This window comes from Botryllus schlosseri, chromosome 6, assembly GCF_051294905.1.
Source record: "Botryllus schlosseri isolate E-star chromosome 6, Bs_hap1, whole genome shotgun sequence".
NCBI classification, from domain to species: Eukaryota; Metazoa; Chordata; class Ascidiacea; order Stolidobranchia; family Styelidae; genus Botryllus; species Botryllus schlosseri.
The window spans coordinates 27,459,702-27,480,375 of record NC_137241.1 but is presented as its reverse complement, the minus strand read 5'-3'; the positions used below and the strand labels follow the sequence as shown (position 1 = coordinate 27,480,375).

General features: G+C 40.7%; 2 protein-coding genes and 1 long non-coding RNA gene across 4 annotated transcripts in view; 1 reads left to right on the top strand and 2 right to left on the bottom strand.

The window, feature by feature from the left end:
* The window catches only part of LOC145441917 (glucosidase 2 subunit beta-like), a 109,138-nt gene that overhangs the window by 24,407 nt on the left and 64,057 nt on the right, over nucleotides 1–20,674 (bottom strand). The window lies entirely within an intron of this gene.
* Nucleotides 1–20,674, top strand: part of LOC145441931 (uncharacterized) — a 110,028-nt gene that overhangs the window by 29,138 nt on the left and 60,216 nt on the right. The gene's annotated exons all lie outside the window — the stretch shown is intronic.
* On the bottom strand, nucleotides 8,164–15,022 carry LOC145441920 (serine hydroxymethyltransferase, cytosolic-like). Its single transcript, XM_080319876.1, has 9 exons — nucleotides 14,760–15,022; nucleotides 13,817–13,962; nucleotides 12,266–12,396; nucleotides 12,089–12,204; nucleotides 10,752–10,895; nucleotides 10,349–10,556; nucleotides 9,309–9,416; nucleotides 9,068–9,249; nucleotides 8,164–8,523 (listed from the first exon to the last, which is right to left on the bottom strand). Exons 1-9 carry the CDS (start codon nucleotides 14,963–14,965, stop codon nucleotides 8,349–8,351), a joined length of 1,416 nt encoding a protein of 471 aa, XP_080176002.1. The 5' UTR covers nucleotides 14,966–15,022; the 3' UTR covers nucleotides 8,164–8,348.

Below are 20,674 nucleotides of genomic sequence, written 5' to 3'. Positions count from 1 at the left end.
GATACGCCAATACCTCGGAACTGATATTTTAGTCAGAACATCCCAAATTTTGCGGTCTGACTAATCTAATTTTTGGTTGGCCTTGCAAGTTCACAATAAATTACCTGGGTAATTTATTTTTGATAATGTAACTATAGTTTCGATAATTGACCGGCGGGCCACGGGTTGGCCGCCCCTGTGCTAGATAGAAATAACCAGGCTTGACGTAATATTTTCATCTAAAAAATTTGTTTGTCAATTTTAGTGCCATATTTGTTGCGAGCATACCCAAATGTGTCGTCGGAAGCGTTACGCGTTAACATTACATTCGTCGACACCTGTATTTGTAGAAATTGGTTTTCGGCACTTGTTATCAAATTGAGGCGCAGATTTTCAAGATACGACCAGTCGACCACGTATTTCAAGAAATGCAGTTGCAGAATTCACATTAAAATAATAAAAGTCAACCAAATTTCTACATGAATAGTATGATCTTATTTTCAAGAAAAGTCATTTCGTTGCTGTTTGTCACTCAGCCTGCAGCAGTTATCATTTGCACAAGACAGATGACGATTACACGATAATTGAGCTAAATTTGAACTAAAGCTTCGTGGGGGTCCGCGGGGGTCCGTGACGGTCCGAAAGGGATCCGCGAAGACAAAAAGGTTGAGAACCACTGCCCCAGCTAGACGTATTCATCCCCTGGAGCTATAGAATCAGACCAGGAAACGGCCGTGAATTCAAACATTTCTGGCGGATATCATAAAGTCGTGTTGATTAGAGAGTCGGTTTTATCGCGTTCATCGGGATTTAGCAACGCGGGATTAAGGAAATCGGTTGATCGCAGCTCATGGCGTTGACTTAACGAACCAGGACAAACCGTACGGTACACTGCGTAAAGTTCATACGCAGACATATTTGCAATAATGACCGTGGCGATTGTCTGCTGTACAATGGCTTCATTCAAATCGCACAATAAACTAATTATGCACGCCTCATTGCAGAACAACATATCTATGTTCTGTAAAGTGTAATCCGTTTCAATCAAAACTGCTGACTCATAAAGTTGGATAATATTTTGCGCAAGGATTATCACGATCACGAGTCGTCTAGTGACGTTTTAATTCAGCAAAGTAGGTTGCCTCGCTGAGCTATATAAACGATTACCGATAAGTTTTTCATCAGACGATTAGCATTCTCTCGGATAAGCTACCTTTATGATCTCAGCCCATAGGGCATATCTATATCCTACAATCTGCTTCGTCAACGAACCGTACTTATATTTGTCGTCTCGTCACTCGCAGGTAAAGGATGGAAGATGTAGACGTTGTTGGCTTGGCGAAAAATCTCAAGGACGAAGTCCCGTCAGCTCGTCTTAGTAAGAGAAGATTGGTAGACGTGAAGAATCCGTTCAGCTTGTATGGCGAAAGAGAGTTTGAGGAACGGTTTCGTTTTACGAAAGATCGAGTTTTGTTGCTGCTGGACAAAATTCGAATTGACAACGACATATTCGACGTGAGAGGTCACTCCTTAGATCCATTATTGCAACTTACGATTGCGTTGCGATTTTTTGCGTATGGCCATATCCAAATGACAGATGGGGACCTAATTGGTGTGTCACGCCATACAGCTCGACGCCATATTCACCGAATTTCCAGGTGCATAGCGAGTAAGCGTGGGGATTTCATAGCATTTCATGGAAATGAAGATTCTGTGAAGGAGGACTTCTATGCCATAGCAGGATTTCCACGAGTGATTGGCTGCATCGATGGCACGCACATTCCAATCGTGTGTCCAAGTGGTGGCGATGCCGAAGTGTTCCGAAATAGTAATGGGTTCTTTTCGCTCAATGTGCAAATGGTTTGCAATATGAAGCGAGAAATCACTAATATTGTCGTCAGATGGCCAGGTTCAAGTCATGATTCACAAATATTCGATAACTCCGTTTTGCGAGATGAATTTGAAAGCGATAGGTACGGTGATGGCCTGCTTCTTGGAGACAGCGGATACGGTTGCAGGAAATACCTCATGACTCCATTACTGGAACCGAAGACAAATCAGGAGCGGAATTATAATCGAGCTCATATCGCAACCCGTGCCTGCATAGAAGATAGCTTCAGACTTATGAAAATGCGTTTTCGTATGTTAACCAGTCCTATGCGAATGAAACTTGAAAACTCGATTCCGGCGATCGTTGCAGTAGCTTGCCTACATAACTTCGCTATACAAACTGGACAGAGGCATCTATCTGAAGATGGCATTATTGATTCACAAGGGGATATCAGTAATCATGATCATGATGGCGTAGTCATATCATCTTCACCCTCAGGAGAAGCTGTTCGAAGAGAAATAATTAAGAATTACTTTTAATTGGTGAACGTTGATTCAGGTTTTTTATTCTAATTCCCATTCACATTTATTCACAGTTTTTCAGATTTTCCCCAACGTGTTTAGCCTACATGTCGATGCAACCCTAAAAAGATTGGAAAACTAGGCCACAAGGGCTAAGAGCCTATTGAAAGGGCACCATGATTCGAAACATGCCGAATAGAGAATCGATATCACTGTCTTGACATGGCAGGGTGAGCACTGAGCAGTGAGCACGTGTTCTCGGGCATTGAGTCTGCGATTGTTGATTTGCAATGTTATTTGCAATTCGCTTCTAGTCGCCGACGATTGCCCCGGACTATAGTCACAGCAAAAATATTAATGTTCGGGTTATTCCAATATGAATATATTGTTCAATTGTGTGTTCGTCGTGACGTCTCCTAATAGTAAACTTGGGTATCTTGCAAATATTCCCTTACGCGGCTGTGTTCAAGGCAATCACATAGCCGTGGCCTCAGCGATTGTGCCAATCATATGATGGTTGGCGGCGTATTGGAAATTCTAGCGGAATGGCCATTTCATTGCGAAGGAAGATTTGAGATGAGCTGGACGCGATATTGTTACAAGTAGGCTACATGAGCTGCCTGTGCCTCACGAAGAAGTCAGGGATATCTTGATAACACGAAGTCCCTGGAAGAAGTATATCTTATACCAACAGTTCGTATTGTAACTGGCCTAAAGATGTCATTCGGTGACCGGAACCGGTGGTGTATCCATTGGTTCCGACGGCTTCAAATGCAACTAATTATTCCCATATAGTTTTCCCTTAATTGGATGTATTAAATTTCCATCATCATCATCATTAATTAAAATTTTTATCAAACCAATACACCACAAGATTGCGATATAATGAAAAGATAGGAGTGTGCCGAAACGAGAGACGCACCCACCTTGGCATACACCATGTAAATACGAAGCATGCACATTGCACACTGCACAGTTGCACATTGAATCTAAGAATGGGTAACACAAAAGGAAGCGACAAACGAATGCAGCCTGTGTCGGTACTCGGTAGGCGAGCAGACTTGTACAAACTACTGGGTTTTATTTTTCAGAAAGCGCAACTAGAACTAGGACTATAGTCAATTTTCAAAATTTGTGACTAGAACTATAGGACCACTCATTTTTCAATATCGGCAACTCGAGACTAGAACTAGAACTACAACTACTCATATTTTAAAACCCGCAACTATAAAAAAGAACTAGAACTAACGGCATCTAACAATTATTACACCGCAGAATATAGTGCAAACTTTTGACTTGGTCCGCCAACGTATTTCCTGCTTCTCATTCTCCGAAAAATAATTGCCCACCTCTGGCGAGGGGTTCTCAAGTCATTAAATGTGGAGAACCGTACGGAACTGGATTTCATTCTCCTAGGCAACGAATTGATTTTTATTATATTGAAATTATCATACTTAGAATCTCCAGCATTTCAAAAGGACGGCGTTTCGAGTTTGAAATGGGAGAGATTTCGAACCCAAAAACCCACCCCGTTGGCTACCTACCCCACTGCTAGTGGTGATGGCTCTGAGCTATAGTAATGGCTGTACAATGTACATCGCACAAACATCATTCAACATAACACCGGTATCTAGTTGGGCGGAGCATGGACCCGAGCGGGATTGGATATCCGACCGCATTTTATCATTTTTAGCCGGAGTCGGATCAGTAGTTTTTACTAAGAATTTGTCAGCCTTACCCTTTTCCACAATCGAATCAATAGTTAAAGCGAAACGTTCATGGAAATAAACCCCATGCCAAGTCCAAGTTGGCATAATTACTTCAGATAAGGGTTGCTGTAGTAGTTGATCTTTGAGATTTTAATGTCATGTTATCAATCAATATTTAATATCGGAGTTTTTCGTAGCGGATCATCACGGTCATTTCTAGAATCCGGCCATGGAGTCGGACCGCAGTCGGACCAGAGCCTTAAACGCAGAATCGGAGTAGGACCAGAGAATTTGTCGATCCGCTCTGGATTAGGGTTGCATTTAAAACAAAAATTAAGTTATAACAAACATGTTTAAAACAAGGCCCTTGTTTAAAACATGTCTTTTGTAAATCATGGCGTAACGAATATTCAATTTTGACGTCATAGTGGATTAACATTGAGAATTGGAAAATATATGGTAAATATAGCCCCTTTGACGAGATATCTACGCACTATAGCTGTTGAACTGACTATTTTGAGGGTTCCACTATCCCATATCGTATACGTCGGCTATATCGGGTGTTTGTCCGTAGGCTCATACAACCTGTTTTTTGGAAAGTATTTACACAATCATGGCATGATTTTACAACTTGAAAAAAAACACAATTTTTTTAAAGGGCCTTTGTTCAAAACACTGCTTAAAACATGATTTTAAACAAAGTGTTTTAATGCAACCCTAATCTAGATACACGCAAAACGACGGCACCTGCTTTCTGGTTGTTCGGCAACTAATGTTGTTTTCAAATGTAGAACTAGAACTACCGTATTTTCAAAATCTGTAACTATATAACTAGAAATAGTCACTTTTCAAGATCCGCAACTAGAAACAAGAACTACTCACTTTTGAAAATCCGCAACTATAGAACTAGAACTTGTATTGCCGCGCAATATTGACGGCCGAGCGGCGAGAGGTCGTCAATAAAGGTTTGCAACCAATGTTTGAGTTCATATTTTTATAATATGTGCAACATAGAAGAGTTCTAGGCGTCCACGAATGTATCTAGGGTCGGATTGCAATCAACATTAAGTATATCTCGATTATGCCCAGGGATGCAACCTATATGATACAATACAAATTCTAAATGATATATCATGATATACAGCGCTCATTTCAATTGCAACAAAAATACTTGGTATGGCTACAGATATATCGACGTATTTGCACCGGGATTTCGGATGCAAAAACTCAAAACAAATAGCACCTTATCTAGGCGTACAGATGAAATGTTGCGTAACGGGACTATTGAAGCGAGGTTGCGCGCATGAATTATTTTCAACAGATATGATAGCGCAGCGACAATACACAGGTAACATCGATTTTTGATTGTCTGCAATATTAAAGCGGTTACATTACGTGGTTAGGCTACAACGTTGATGGATGACTGCCTTGATGGAGACTGTTCAGATAAACTAAGCCTAGTAAAGTCAACGGAACTAGACAGGAATGCATAGAGTAAAACATTGACTTTTCAGATATACTAGGTTATTAAGGATTTATTGGTCCCTTTACGTGTTGTTTACACAAATCAATATGAAGACATTGCAACCAAACAAAATGAAGACAGCAAATATACTATCAACCATAGCGTTTTGGTAAGTAAATAGGCTATTGATATAATCATTCGCCCGAAGGGATCTAGGATATCATCAATCAAACCGACGAATGATGCCCTGCCTACAATTTCGATTATACTGTTTCATCTGGAATCGCGACCAAAGCAACCACAGAAGATCGATCATTACTCGACTAAAATTAAATGATGTAGATATTACGTACATTAGGCGATACTAGGCCTACTGTAAGAATCACTGCCGTAACCGATGCCAGTTGCAGATAAGCGATTGGTGGGATTCCTTGCTTGAAACGATATTAGGCCTACTGTAAGAATCACACTGCCGTAACCGATGCCAGTTGCAGATAAGCGATTGGTGGGATCATAGTGTCCTATATGGTGTCGACACAAGTAAATCTCACGCCTCAGTGAAATTGTATCACGTCACAATTTCCATTTGGCTACAGGCAATTTGACGGTCATTTTTGACCGGCTTGCCGAGCATTAAATTTGGTAAAACAGGTATCAATCGAAAGCTGACTCCGCACTGATTACGAAAATATATATTTTATTCCGCTCGTGGCCCTAGAACTCCCACAATCAGCTTCGAATTTTTCATTGTTATGGAGATTGGCATTGGGACGCAACAATGCTGTCTGGCGAAACGAGAGAGTAGCTCAAGAGAAAAAGCGCCAGATAGCGTTGTCCATTCTCCCAACACTGATGGAGCCTGCCGGCTCGTTCGAGCGCTATGTTCGGTATCTCGACTGATAATGTGTTGTAGGGATGGTGTGAACCTCTGAAAGGTTCAGGTTCGCGTGAACGGGAACCTTTTTGAAATGTTCTGTGTGAACACGAACGAGAACCTCATGACGTCATACTGCTAATTCCAACCCTACAATTCAGTGAAATGACAGCCTATATTAATGTACATGATTCCTAGCGACGATTCGGGCCACATAATGACGCAATGCAGGGGTACTGTCGCTTTGCCAACAAATTTGACGAGGACTTGTAAGGGAATATAAGCTTACGAGACTCTCTCTCTCTTACGGTCTATGCCAGAATACAGTCCATCCTCAAGATTACCGGACCACGACTGACCTATCGATCTCGCTTCCCATGACATGCCGCCCTATTTCTTGTCGCATTCTTCTTCTATACTATCTTCTTTACTTTCATTCAGTGTGCATGCCTCCTCTTTACATCGCCTAGGCCAAGGTGGGTGTCAGATTCCATAGACTACTCCTTGTCGCTTCGACATCTTCCTGTCTTTTCATTGTATCGCATTTTTGTGGTGTATTGAACTGATAAAATTGCTAATAAACCAATGATGATGATGATGATGGACAATGTGGGCCTATTCGGCGTCTGGTGATTGCTACGTTGATATTGAGCAGAGTGCAAAACGGGTTTCTGTACTTGCTACCGACATTGCCCCTTAAACAAGTTATTCAGCAGTGGCAAACACCCCAATCGCACGGATTTGGTTTTTATGATACAATAAAGATATGAAATCAAAATTGACCCCGTATGCCTGATAGATTTTTTACATCAGAAAACGCTATCAATTTCATTGACTGGTTCAAGCATCATTCGCTGACTATTACATTATTTCGCTCTTGATGTTGCGTGATTGCGGGTCAAGCTCACATCAGAGTCACTAAATATTCACAAACGGAAAGTTGGATATTTCGAGTAAACTTTAGTTACAAACAAGTAAAATTTTTGAGATTGTCAAAGTGCATGCTTGTTTAGTGTTGATTCTCGTTATGCTGCCAGCGCCGTGAATAGAGTGGCCCGTAGTTGAAATGCAATACATTTCAACCAAAGATGTTATAATGAGGCGGAAATTGTAATATATGCAAAAGGTTCACAGTCCAGAACCTACCAAGGTTCGTTTGTGAACGTGAACCTCTAAATTTCCGAGGTTCACACACAGAACGCGAACGTAAACCGCACGTTCACACCATCCTTAGTGTGTTGGTTCATGGGTTCGAGTCTAGGACAGCTGTTGGCTGTGCGGTCGGGCCTAAAACCTATGAACCCAAAAATAAACTACTTAGATATCGGACACTCTGTCCATATGGTGCATCACTGCAGCAGCCGCATGTTTATTAGCTTCATTGAAATACTATTCTATTGTGTTGTAACGACTCATTCTTCATTCCACCCCAATCTTGTGGCGATGTGAACAGATAGAAAGATAGCCTTTATATGAAGACTTTTTGATAAAACTATACCAAATCACCGATTCTTATATCTCCACAAGTGTTCTAGTGGTGTGGATACCAGTGATGAGCGGTCCGACAGCTCGAGTCTTCAGGGAGCAACCCGGCCGAATCTCATCCAAAAATCCATGCAAATCCGAAAAATCTATCGCTAGCCCAAGAACCCGAATCCGTCGAAAATAATCCTACTACATTCACTACAGATCGGCGGAATTCTGTCACATTCTCAAACAAATTTCCAAAGATCCTCGCAGAATGAATCTCTTGAATACAAAAACCACCACCAAAAACGACGTAGTCTGATGAGTCAACATTTATTGACCATGACCAGAAACGCAGAACAAAACAAAACACAACAAAGCGACAAAAAGCATGTTCAAGAAATTATCGAGTCGGGTTTCAATGATTGTAAATCGATGATTAGGCGTTACATTTAAATATCAGGCAGCGGATGCAAAAACACAGGTCCATAACGAGTTTTAATCACAATGTAGGCAATCCTGGCATAGGAAATCTCGAAGCGAACGCCGACACTTCTCCTTTAAGAGCTTTGACTTCCTCCACAAATTTGGGGTCCTTGTAGAGCTTGTCCTTGAAGTCCTTGAAAGGGGCTTTGGGCTCCAACGAATTCTGTATGTCCAACGTCAATTGCACGGCGCTATGCAAGACAAAACATTTTGTGACGATGCTGACCGTGCCAGAATCGCAGACGCTTACAATTCGGTCAAGACAATTTACAAGTGTTACAAATACTTTTTGAACAAAACTGGTATAATTTCGACAGTACAATTGGAAGAGCTTTCTGGAGGTACAGAATATCAATATGCAATTGTATAGTATGCTTATATTGAAATAAACCCGAATATTTTCGGCTGACATTCGTCAGGAGTAATCGTCAGCAACTAGTAGAGATATACTAAGTAGAAGTAACAATTTCAAATATATATCAAAATCACTTCAAATTTAAGCAGAAAACGCTGATCTGAAAAGTGCTGAAGTAGTTTCAAAAAGTACATTGTAGTAGATGGGTCACGTAATTTCAGTTGTTAATCTGAGGTCACTACTTCTTTCTACTTTACAAATTTCAAAGTGTAAAAGGTAGTAGTAAAAGGCATAACCACATAAGTAGTAAAAGCAGACAAAACCGAATTGGGTACTTAAACTGGAAGTGCCGCATTACTGCTGCGATATATGCAACTCACCGGTCTATCAAATGAACAACTTTATCGAAGTCCTGCTCCTTGAAACCTCTCGAGGTCAACGCCGGAGTGCCGAGCCGCAATCCGCTGGGCCTCAACGCTGACGTGTCCCCGGGGCAAGAGTTTTTATTGCACGCGATACCGATTGCCTCCAAAGTCTTGTCGGCCCTGTTCCCGTCGGTACCCTGAAGGAGTCCGACAAAGATCAGACAAATTTCCTGAACAAAGCGAACCTAATGCAGACCTTATTCTTCAAATTGACGAGCATGAGGTGGTTATCGGTACCGCCGGTTACGACGTTGAATCCCCGGTCCAAGAGCAATTTGGCCATGTGTCTTGCGTTAGCAATAGTCTACAAATATACAATTGAATACTATTGTCATATTGAAATAAATCAGTATATTATCGGCTGTCACGCATCAGGGGTAATCGTCAGTAACTAGTAGAGAATTGAAAAGAACACTGCATATCAACAATCGCTCTAAGATGCATAATGGAAGAATGAGCAGCCTCTCTCGACGGCCATCAGCTGTCCACGGGATGAATCAAATAAAATCTTTTGTACGAGCGTGTAATAAATTGATGGGATGATGCCTATAAATACCAAATTTCATACCCTTCGAATAGCATATCACAATCGAAATGATACCTTATTTTCTGGTTACATTAGAATTAGCATTACTGAGTTCGCAAAGTCGAATTAAATTCCTAATTTGAAAAGAAAATACGGTCCCCAAAATCTGAGAGCATTGAAACATTTCACGAGTTAGATTAGAATTAGTCTACCGGCATCTCGCTCCAATTAGTTCAATTAGAAAACAAGAATTATCTAGTCATCTAAGGGGTTGCAAGGACTGGACTCATGACTTTTTGGTGACTCGAACCAAGTCATATGTCTCGAGACCAAGACAGCGAAGACAGACATTTCATTGTAACTTCGAAGAATAGTGAAGTCACCACAATGATAGTATTTCGTCTATCAGTCCTAACACTTGGAAAATAGGGCCCGAAACTGTCAAGACTGAGGAAAATTACTATTTATAAATGCGAGCCATTCTATGTCACTTGAGTAGAGTAGATTGAGCAGGATTGGACTGAAAACTGAACATAATGACTCAGACTCGAGTCAAAACACTAAGACTCGGACTCGGCCCTCATTTAGCTGACTTGGCATTGAAAATGACTCGACTTGACTCGAGTCAAAACTATAAAGGTGAGATTGACTTGCGACTCGCAACCTTTTCACTTGGTTACAACCCCGCATCTAAGTCTGCAGACAGGTACCTGTTTCTGGTCGGCAATGAATTCCTCGGTCATGGCCTGCTTGAGCGCGACAGCCACCCCGCCAATCGCGTGGTTGTGCGGTCCTCCCTGCAGACCAGGAAACACAGCTTCGTTGATCGGCTTCTCCAGGTTGTACATCTCTTCTTTACCGGCGGCTGTCACTTTGCGTACGCCTTTTCGGCAGAAAATCATTCCAGAGCGTGGGCCGCTAGCGAAATGACACAAGATTTCAAGGCGACAATACACTATCTAGCATTAAAGTAATCATTGAATAGTACATCATATTGAAATAAACTAGAACATTCTCGGACGACAATCGTCAGAGGTAATCGTCAGCAACTAGTATACAATTGAAAAGAACATATAGATATTGCACGTTAACAATCAAATCACCAAATATTACCGAAGAGTCTTATGAGTCGTGGTCGTAACGATGTCGCAGTGCTCGAACGGAGACGGAACAATGCCGGCAGCGACCAGGCCACTTATATGAGCCATATCAGCCATGAGGTACGCGTTGTTCTCATCAGCAATTTCCCTCATTCTCCTAAAAAGAAATTTTGGCACATTCACATTCCACATTATGACAAATAGCATATTCACTAAAGCCTGACCGATACCTATCAGCTCAGCACGCAGGTAATATCGAGCCGATAGTACACTTTGAAATAAATATCGGTATCGACCAATAGAGGCAATAATATCGGCAATTTTCGTGGTGTCACACTTGAGTTGACTCGAGTCAGTTTGCAAAAATGACTTGACTTGGCGTCTTCAAAATGTGGATTGACTAGCGGACTTGAGCAAAATTTTTGAGTCAATTTCAAGTCATCTGTGTCGATCAAGTTGCTGTACCTGTATGTAGTGTAGGCACATGCGCTCGACACACTGTCATCACACCAGGTGTGAGCACTGAGCAGCCAGTCATTCAACGAATGCACAGTCTGGTTTAACTCAGCCTCTGTCAGCAATTCACAAATAAATTGGACCGCAAACATAGTGATTAGATAGAGCTTACGTTGTCATAGGCTAGTATTATTCTATCAATGGTAGTAGTGTCTTTTTGCTCAGTACTAATCTTAACGAACCTCTTGTATAATTTAAATCCGACTGATATATTAGCTATACATTTATATTGCTCGTCAACAATTGGCGCAGGCTTAAATTGTAATGTATGGAGGTGCAGGTGGATTGCTTCATATCAATTTGTTTCAACTTTATGAGATTTCATAATATGAAATCTATTTGGCGGACAGTAAACCGGCGTGGCCTAGTAGTTCTGTGTATATGTGGACCACACAATACCCCGCTAAAGGTGTAATTACTTCGATATTCGCTACATAATTAACAGTGTATCAATGATCAATCTGTACCTCGATCATTGTGCTTCAATCATGCCACTCGTGGCTTGACTTGAGTCACCGCCAAAAATTGAGTGACTTCAATCCCAACACAACATGGCAGTAGGGAGTTACAGAGAACTATAACCTACGACTGCTAGACTACGAATACGGACATATTTCTTATAGCTTACAGCCTCACAGGTGTCCATGATGCAGACTTTCTGGTTTATTTCAGGTCCAAGCCTAACAATGGCTGTAAGGTCGCTCAAATAAATGCTCTGAAGTTATCAAAAATGCGCCTCAAGCTAGACGCCATATCGTTTCAGCATAGGCTGAATATATCTGGGTTATCGGCGCGAAAATACTAGATCGGTCAGGCTCTCATCTTTGCACTTACTTGTAGTCCAAATGCCTAGAGTAGCAGCTCACTCCTGCGATAATAACCTTTGGCTTGAAGAGTTTTGCGTTTTCCGCTAATCTGTCGTAATCGATGTAGCCAGTGTCTTGGTGAACCTGCGGAGCAACGCTGCTCACAATTCAACGTGTCTTTTCAGTTAATAGTAGGTAAATATACCTTGTATGGCATCGATTCAAAAAATATGGAAGTCGCCGACACTTTCTTTTTGTCCGTCATAAATCCGTGAGTCAGGTGACCGCCGTCGGGCAGATCCAGTCCCATTATTCTGCCGTGAGGTTGTACAATCGCTGATAATGCAATACTGGAGGTAAACATAACTGGAAGCGGTTGTGCACTTTCATAACTCGAGTTTATATCTTACACATTTGCTCTAACCGCAGAGTTCGAAAACTATTAAGTTTTCCAAATTAGATTAGAATTAGAATTGCTGGAAAACTGATACATTGAACCAAGCTCAGTTTATATCAAATCAGATTCAAATCATATTCATAAGCATGAGAAATGTCAAATGTCTGTACAGCAAGTTTGGTTCATTTCACAACATTCACTTTTCCTGCAGCATTATCAAGAAAAACAGCGATTAGGGTAGAATTGAAATTAGAGTTCAGAGAAACATTTCACAAATTAGATTATTGGCATTTTGCTCAAATTAGACAACCAAAATCATCTAGTTGTCTAAGTCTGCACAAGTGGCTGATGTCTTATCACTAACGCGTTGTAGTTTAAATAGCATAACTGTAATGTGTTGGTGTATGTCAGGGTTCCATGATGTTGAAATTGAGCAAATTCAACACTACTAGTGTCATATTAAAACAAGTGGAACCTACTGTATCATACAAAGCATTTGATACAGTGTACAGACGTGCAGCAGTTGCTGATGAATTTCATAACTCGAGAGCACTAAAACTATTACAGAACTGACTGTTGATTAGGCCTAATATTACCGACTAGAGTCATTCAGGAAAACATCATCTAACAAGATTTAGTTACTTCAGCCTTTTCACTTGAAATAAAGGAAGTACTTGAAGCGCAATTTTTTCTTTCACTGCTGTAATGTTACGTAAATTTGATGCAGAATTTAACCATCACATATATTTCCACAAACATCCCCACCGATACCGGCCGGCTCGTAAGCATAAATATTGCACAACACTTATTGTAGGGTGGAAGATGTACTATGAGCAGTGAGCACGGTGTACAGCTGGACTGGATTGGCCTTGACTTTTAACATTAAACAGACAGAATAAATGGACTACCCTTAGTGAAAGCATGGTACATTTTCCACAGTAAATAGGAACATGATTGTCATTGACGTTTTTGCGGCAATTACACCGACCCGACATCTGTGTATATGCACGCAATGAGCGCATGATGTGCATATGCCGCTGAACAAGGAAGGCGCAGAAATAGCCTTGAAAGTCTTTACGACTCTCGCACATCCCCCGTGCTGATATTGCGTGTAACGACACAATACTCTAAGTCGCAGGACCAATTTCCCTGCTTGGTATTTAAGCAAGGTTTTACAAAACTACACTCCTGCGTGTGATGCCATGCCACTGCCAGCATAACATACAATTCCCTTTTCACAAATAAAACCTACAATGGCCATCTAGATTCTAGATTGTGACCTGACAACATAGTCAGCTAGTGAGTAGGCCCTACCTGCAACCTGTTTGTGCAGATTTCATAACAATCTGAATACTGTACCTGTAAACACTGCAAAGTTAGCAGGCGACCCAGAGTAAGGCTGTACATTAACGCTCCATTTATCAGCATCTAGTTTGAAAACTTCACGAGCTCTTTTCTGACATAGACGCTCCAGTTCGTCTATGTGCTCCGCACCACCATAATATCTGAATACAAGAAGGGATGTGAGTCAAGCGGAGTCAGAGTCTTAAAATTCTCTAACACTTATTGGAATCGCAGCTGGGAAACACATAGGCTGATGTCCAAACTAGTGAAAATGCACCGACTTTAACTTGAACTAAACATTCTCAAATGTCACCAAATACTACTGTTGCAGTGACAAAAGTTACTAAGTTTTACGCACAAGTGGACCTTCGCAAACTCTTATTTCTTCATGGAGTATAGAGTTTTTTCAAATTATGATTATAGTAAGTTCCACTTGGTAATAATAAAACTACACTGTAATTTCTGAGTAGATTTATAGGAATATCGGAGTTCTGTGATGTGAAGAAGTATTACGATTGAATATAATTATATTGAAGTATACTCGGGAATAATGGTCATTATAGAACTAAACAGTAATGAGCTTATAATTTTCAGAGTAGATTTACAGGCATACTGGAGTTCTGAGAAGGAATATATTACAATTGAATATTTTCATACTGAAATAAACTTGAATATTTTCGGTTGACACTCGTCAGGGGTAATCGTCAGCAACTAGTAGAGTATTGGAAAGAACATCGTATATAACAATCGTGTCACCAAATATGACATCACCGTCACTAAAATTTAAATAATGCAGGCCAACATATGGCTTAAACTCAATGTAGGCCTACTAATTTCCAGATTACACGCGTATTCCTTCTGTTGGCACAAACTAGCTGAAAAATTATGAGGATTTAGAATTGGCATATTGAAAATGTCTGGAGTCGCGGTTAACACAGATTTCAATCATACAACATACCGGACACCGGGATATCCTTCGGAGTATTTGTTGTTAAGGCAGGAGCCCAAGGCCTGTAATACTGCGGCACTGGCAAAGTTCTCAGACGCGATCAACTCCAAGCCGGACCGCTGTCGTTCCTTCTCCTTTCGTATAATCTTGAAGACCTCTTCGTCATTTTTCTCCAGCGAATCCTCAAGCCAAGCTTGATCTTGTTTTTCGCACATGATTGAAGGATACCGCAAACACCCAAACTATATACAGCTTATTAGATATGAAAGAACCTGTGCATTGAAAGAAAATTGAATAATATCTTCATATTGAAATAGACCCAAATATTTTCGTCTGACACTTGTTATGGGTGATCGTCATCAACTAGTGTTGGAGAATTGGAGCGAACATTGTATATTAACAATCGTATCACCACAGTAGAGAAGAAATTCAAACATTTCCCTTGAGTATTGAGACTCATTGATGCACATCAATGGTTGTGTAGGGCCAAAAAGCTGACTTGATAGAAGATAGGCCTTCAGTAGTCACTTTTTCATTTTGAGGAGGGTAGCCTATCCCTGTGACATTTTAGTTACGTGTCTCGATAGCTTGTTTTTGGTTTTTGAAATATTTTTTATTAGGTTCTTCAATGTGGGCTTCATGTAACGAAAGAACACGAAAGAAAATCATTTTAATGTATGGTACAGTGCAGACACATAGATAAGAGGAGGCAAAGATGAGACATTTTTTAAAATACAATATCTTGATTTACAGAATGATTCAATTCAACCATGCTGTTCCCACAATGCCATTCTATAGTTTTACCATGTAGACTGAGGCAGACAGGTTCGCGGTTGAACAGAAATATCCCAAAAATGGTATCTTTATAGCTCGAGTTAAGTTATGCTGATTCATGTTTGTAATGTCATGCCGACCATAATGCTCCATATCATGAAATGACATTAATGAAGTCCGTAGATTACGATATTTGCATGGTAGCCAAGCCATACACTTGCTTTTGAAAAGGCCTAGACAGGAAAGTTTTGATACCATTACCGGTACCATAGATATCTGAGTTGACCAGAAGGGACAGTCTGACAAGCCTCAGGTCATGAAAAGAATGGCTCACTCCCATTGTTGCTGGCTCCCGTAGACAATCTACTCTTGATCGCGTTTAACGTTACAAATGATTTGCAAATTCGTTCTGAAAGTGGATTAGTTCGTGGTCAATAAATTTATTTCGTTATGTTGTCAGTTGATGAATCTATTTGGGATAAACTGGTGCTGTAACAAGAATTGCTGGTGTGTCTCATCTTGGACCCAGAGTTTCTCATGTTACCCTCAACCTGGGGTAAGTTGAAGCGTTTGACCTACAATATTTGAAGCCCGAGAAATCCGGGAGTATGTTTCAATACAACTCAAAAGACAGGACTGAATAATACAGATCGCAGGCTTTCCATTGGTACCAAAATGGATGCTCGGAGAGCATTACTCTTTGAGTGGCGTTGAAATATCAAGAAGTGTCTCATCTTTGCCTCCTGTCCCTGCATGTGTCTTAGATGCTCCTGCACTAACACACCATTTTGGTCTTAATTGAAAGAATTTAGACAATCCAATCTTTACATCTGGGTTTTGCTGTTTAAACAGGGTATACAATTCTTCCACAGTACATAAAAGTAGACGTTTTTGTTGATACACATCCATTTTAACGATAACCCGATCTTCGATCCCTGGCAGCATCGTGCTATGTTCACTGTTTTCAAAAAACTTCACAACTTTTTGAATTGTTTCTTCTGAAAGCGTCTTTCCTTTTCGTGGTGGTGGCAAAGAACAAACTCCATTTTCTTTTTCTTGCTCTTTGGCATCTCTCGCCAACCTTTCACTGACTCCAAAAAATTCTGAGATCTTCTTCCTTGACCAATTTCCTGGAGCCATTGTTAGGACTTGAACTTTTTGAGCTCTTGTTGAACATGGATTATTGATTTTTTCTTTTATTTTTGATATGATACTTTTCAAAGCAGCTTCATTTTCATTTTCCACTTTATCCGTCTCAACATCTTCCGGAATCTCATCAACTTTTAAAACCTTGGCAAGCTTTGCTTTAACATTGAGATTCAATTTTTGTATTTTTCTTTTACCATATGATATTCTTCGATTTCGAGAAAGACCATGCAGCTTTACTGGAGATTCACCAACAGCATTAAGACTCTCATTCAGAGAAGATAATGAGGATTCTGCTTCAATTTGTGATTGGATTTCTTCCAACTCGCTGTCGCTACTAGCCGATGTATCAGGATTGTCTGGAAGCCTGTGTTCCAATTTTTTTCTGCAATTGCTGCACAGTTTCCTCCCCGGAATGACATTATAACTGCTGGCGTGATGTTCATTTTTTATATACCAGTCATAACTAATGACGCGAAGACTGGGGTTTTTGATAGGTCTTTTGTGGACTTTGAATACATCAGAGCAGGATTTATATGATGCAGAATAATGGTCAAGAAATTTATACTTGTGAAACGTGCAAACTGTACCAGTAGTTGAAAGATCAGTACTAGTATTGATGTCGCATTCTGCAGCAACCCTCATTCTCAGAAGCTCCTGTTCTTCATAATTTAGGTCATCCAGTGAAGTTAATTTTTGCTTTTGGGAATGGAACACCTTTTTGTCGCAACCACCTTCCAAAACAGCGCCTATACTACAAATATTCATACCCGCACTACAAATGCAACCTACTATGAACGCAAATATTTTTACAAGCAAAACAATTTTTCCAAGACTGTTCTACAACAAATTTTCCTAATGTTATGATTAGTAAGAATCCACTAATATTATACTCGAATTCAAAAGTCCTTTACAAGAGCTTTCCATTGATACCTTAGACCGAATAATACCACCTGGCCAGAAAGAGATACCCGCGATTGAAAATGATCTTAAGCATGAGTGATTTTTAAAGGTATGAACAAAATCAGGGATCAAACAAGGGGTAAAGTATCAAGTAGGGTATGTAAATGACCAAGTGTGAAAGAATCATCCTCAAGAACCCTAATTTGACGAAAATATGGTTAATTTACAATAAATCTTTGACATTTTTCGAACGGTGATAGCTTCTGTTCCAGTTTGTTTCCCAATTTTGATGAAGGTTATCGAAGTTCTCAAATCAGAAAATAAAGTTTTGTAAGGATACTAATTTTCATGATATTCCAAGAAAGTAGGTTAAATGGCCTGGATTAACTATAACATGGAATGACTCAATTTCACCAGATCCATACACCACAAGATTGCAGTACAACGAAAAGATAAGAAGGTGCAAAATGATGATGATTGATTGACACATAGGCCTGTATAGGGAATCGGTGTCCTGTGCTCACACTATGTTTTATTTTTTGATTATTTTTTATCAAATTACTTTGACTTGAAGAATCGTCACTGCTGACCTGATATATCAGGCAAAACGTACCGAGACTCCAGTAGGGCACATAGGGGGGGGGGGGCCAATAGGGGTGAGGACAGTGTCTACACCTGAATAGCTCCATCTATCACAGTGCTTCCCAGCATTTTATGGTCGCAGCCCAGTTTTTGATTTGAAGATGTTCCGTGGCTCACTTCAATATTTTGTAGACTGATCGCTTGAAACAAAGGTCAGCACATTTGCATCCCCACGCCACATTGAAAACCAGTGATATTCCATGAGTTTTGACCGTTATTGGTAATTTTTAAATGTCAAATGAAGCTTTGGTAATTTGCAAGGTTAGAACACCAACCTTATCAGATATATCCGGACACCTGTTTACTTAGTCTTCAAAAATTCAAATTTCTTGATGAAAATACAATCAGCATACCGAGCATAGTGACAGGAACAGTGTTGTGTTATTGCATGAAGTTTATTTCTGCTTCTCGGATACATAATTTTCGTCCCCCATTTCCCTTATCACATACATTTCGTTGTTACATGTAATTCACTGAATCTCCAATCTTAAATACAATCAAAACATTATCTTGTATAACGAATGGTAGAACACTAAAACAGTGCTACCGGTTTTTTAATGTGGGTTGTGTTCGACTCGATGACTTACCTGTCCCTTGCTATTATCATTGCTTATGTACGTTTTACTTTGTGGCTTCAAACAATAAACTTGCCCGTCTTCTATCTCGGTCGGAAACCTGTGACGAGTCGTGTTTACATTTCGCGCTCTTCAGCAACAACCACGTGACTAGATTCAGCAACGGATCCGGTGATTGCTGCATTCTGAGCGTGAGTATTGTGTGTGTGTGTGTGAGCAACTTATACTCGATACTTTCGAGGTTCAGCCTTTTTCGTAATACCGAATCGACGGTATTGTTCGTCAATTCTATTCTTAATTCCTTACTATCCTATCCTATCCTATTCGCGCTCTTCAGCAACAACCACGTGACTAGATTCAGCAACGGATCCGGTGATTGCTGCATTCTGAGCGTGAGTATTGTGTGTGTGTGTGTGAGCAACTTATACTCGATACTTTCGAGGTTCAGCCTTTTTCGTAATACCGAATCGACGGTATTGTTCGTCAATTCTATTCTTAATTCCTTACTATCCGGGTTCGTATGCTATATCTATCTGCAGAAGTACACAATTTGAGCCTGCTGTATTGATCAAAGTCCACCACACTTACCGGCATACAAAGCCTAACATCGTTTCACTGAATTCCAAATGCATATCCCGCACTACTACTACTAGGAAAGTTCGGCATACGCGCGTGCACGCACACTGCCGTCGCAAAGGTAAGCTAAGAGAGCTCATGTACCTTGCTACCGGCGGATTTAAGGAGGCCACCAGCGCTAACGAACACGCAGAGAACTGATGCTGATTTGGCGTGGTAATGATTTATATATGAATCGGATCACCGCTGGGTGGATCCTGTTGAAATTGCGCCCTCGATCGTCTGTTAACCAGTCGGACATCCCCTTTCGAACGTCGGAAGTGCCAATTTGGACAGTCATATAGTATACTTTGTAACGCAATCTTCGTGACGGCCCATGCTCTGCGAAAAGTCGATTTTGGCTCCAAGGTGTAATTTTTTCTCAGCGAGCCGCACGCCGAGCGCAAATTGACCTTATCCGGAGCGCGATAGATAATCCGGAACGGTTTCTGTGGCAAGAGTGGCGCCGGTTCCGTACAACGACAGACCATTTGGGTTATCTGTCGGCACCATTGGCGTCTAACACTGGGATAGTGGGATAGATACTCCGCCTAGACAGGGGTAGGTTGCCGAGGAGCGCTTCATCGTTTCGTTCGCCGCCCCTTTGCGTAAGATGGAGGTTTGGGTTACCGTTACTTGGTTTTCAGTGATTTTATTTCAAAGTGCACACTCAAAAAAATAAATTGTACAGGCTTTTAAGATGCTAATCTTCTGCTTAAGCGAAATGGTGAGTGTGGGGTTTGACGTATACAATATATCATGCAATGCACCAAGTTATCATTAGCAATGTTCGCGTTCTCCTTCAAGTAGGATTATCATTCACAAGTATATTACGCACATTTATCATTTTTATATATACACGTTTACATCAATTCGCGCGCGCGTATCTTTCATTCCTTTGGTTCGCGGGTTCGGTTTTCTCTGTTTGCGTTTATACGTTTTCGGATGCCTTCGGTTTGCGCTTCTATTTCTTCTGCATACTCATTTTGTATGTCCGGGTATATTTTCCATCTCCATATTTCGGTTTTGAGATCTATGTATGCTGGTATTGTCGTAGCGGCTGTTTTTCGAGCGCCCCTTCTATATCTTCCATAGTTGCGTATCACATTTCACAGAGTTGCATTTTTGTTATGTAGGGATTCTAGGCTACTGTTGATTTGCACTGATAATATCGGCTATGCATTTAACGTGGGGGTTTGATTATAATTATCTCACATTCACCCAGTCCTAACCGCAATCTTTGACTACAGTAAACCCTGTAATCATATC

Coding starts and splice junctions, on each gene's coding strand:
- LOC145441920 (XM_080319876.1), bottom strand. CDS start 14,965: ATGTGCGAAAAACAAGATCAAGCTTGGCTTGAGGATTCGCTGGAGAAA. Junction 12,205..12,265: donor TTGAATCGATGCCATACAAG/GTATATTTACCT, acceptor GTTGCTCCGCAG/GTTCACCAAGACACTGGCTA. Junction 10,896..12,088: donor TCTAGGCATTTGGACTACAA/GTAAGTGCAAAG, acceptor ATTTCTTTTTAG/GAGAATGAGGGAAATTGCTG.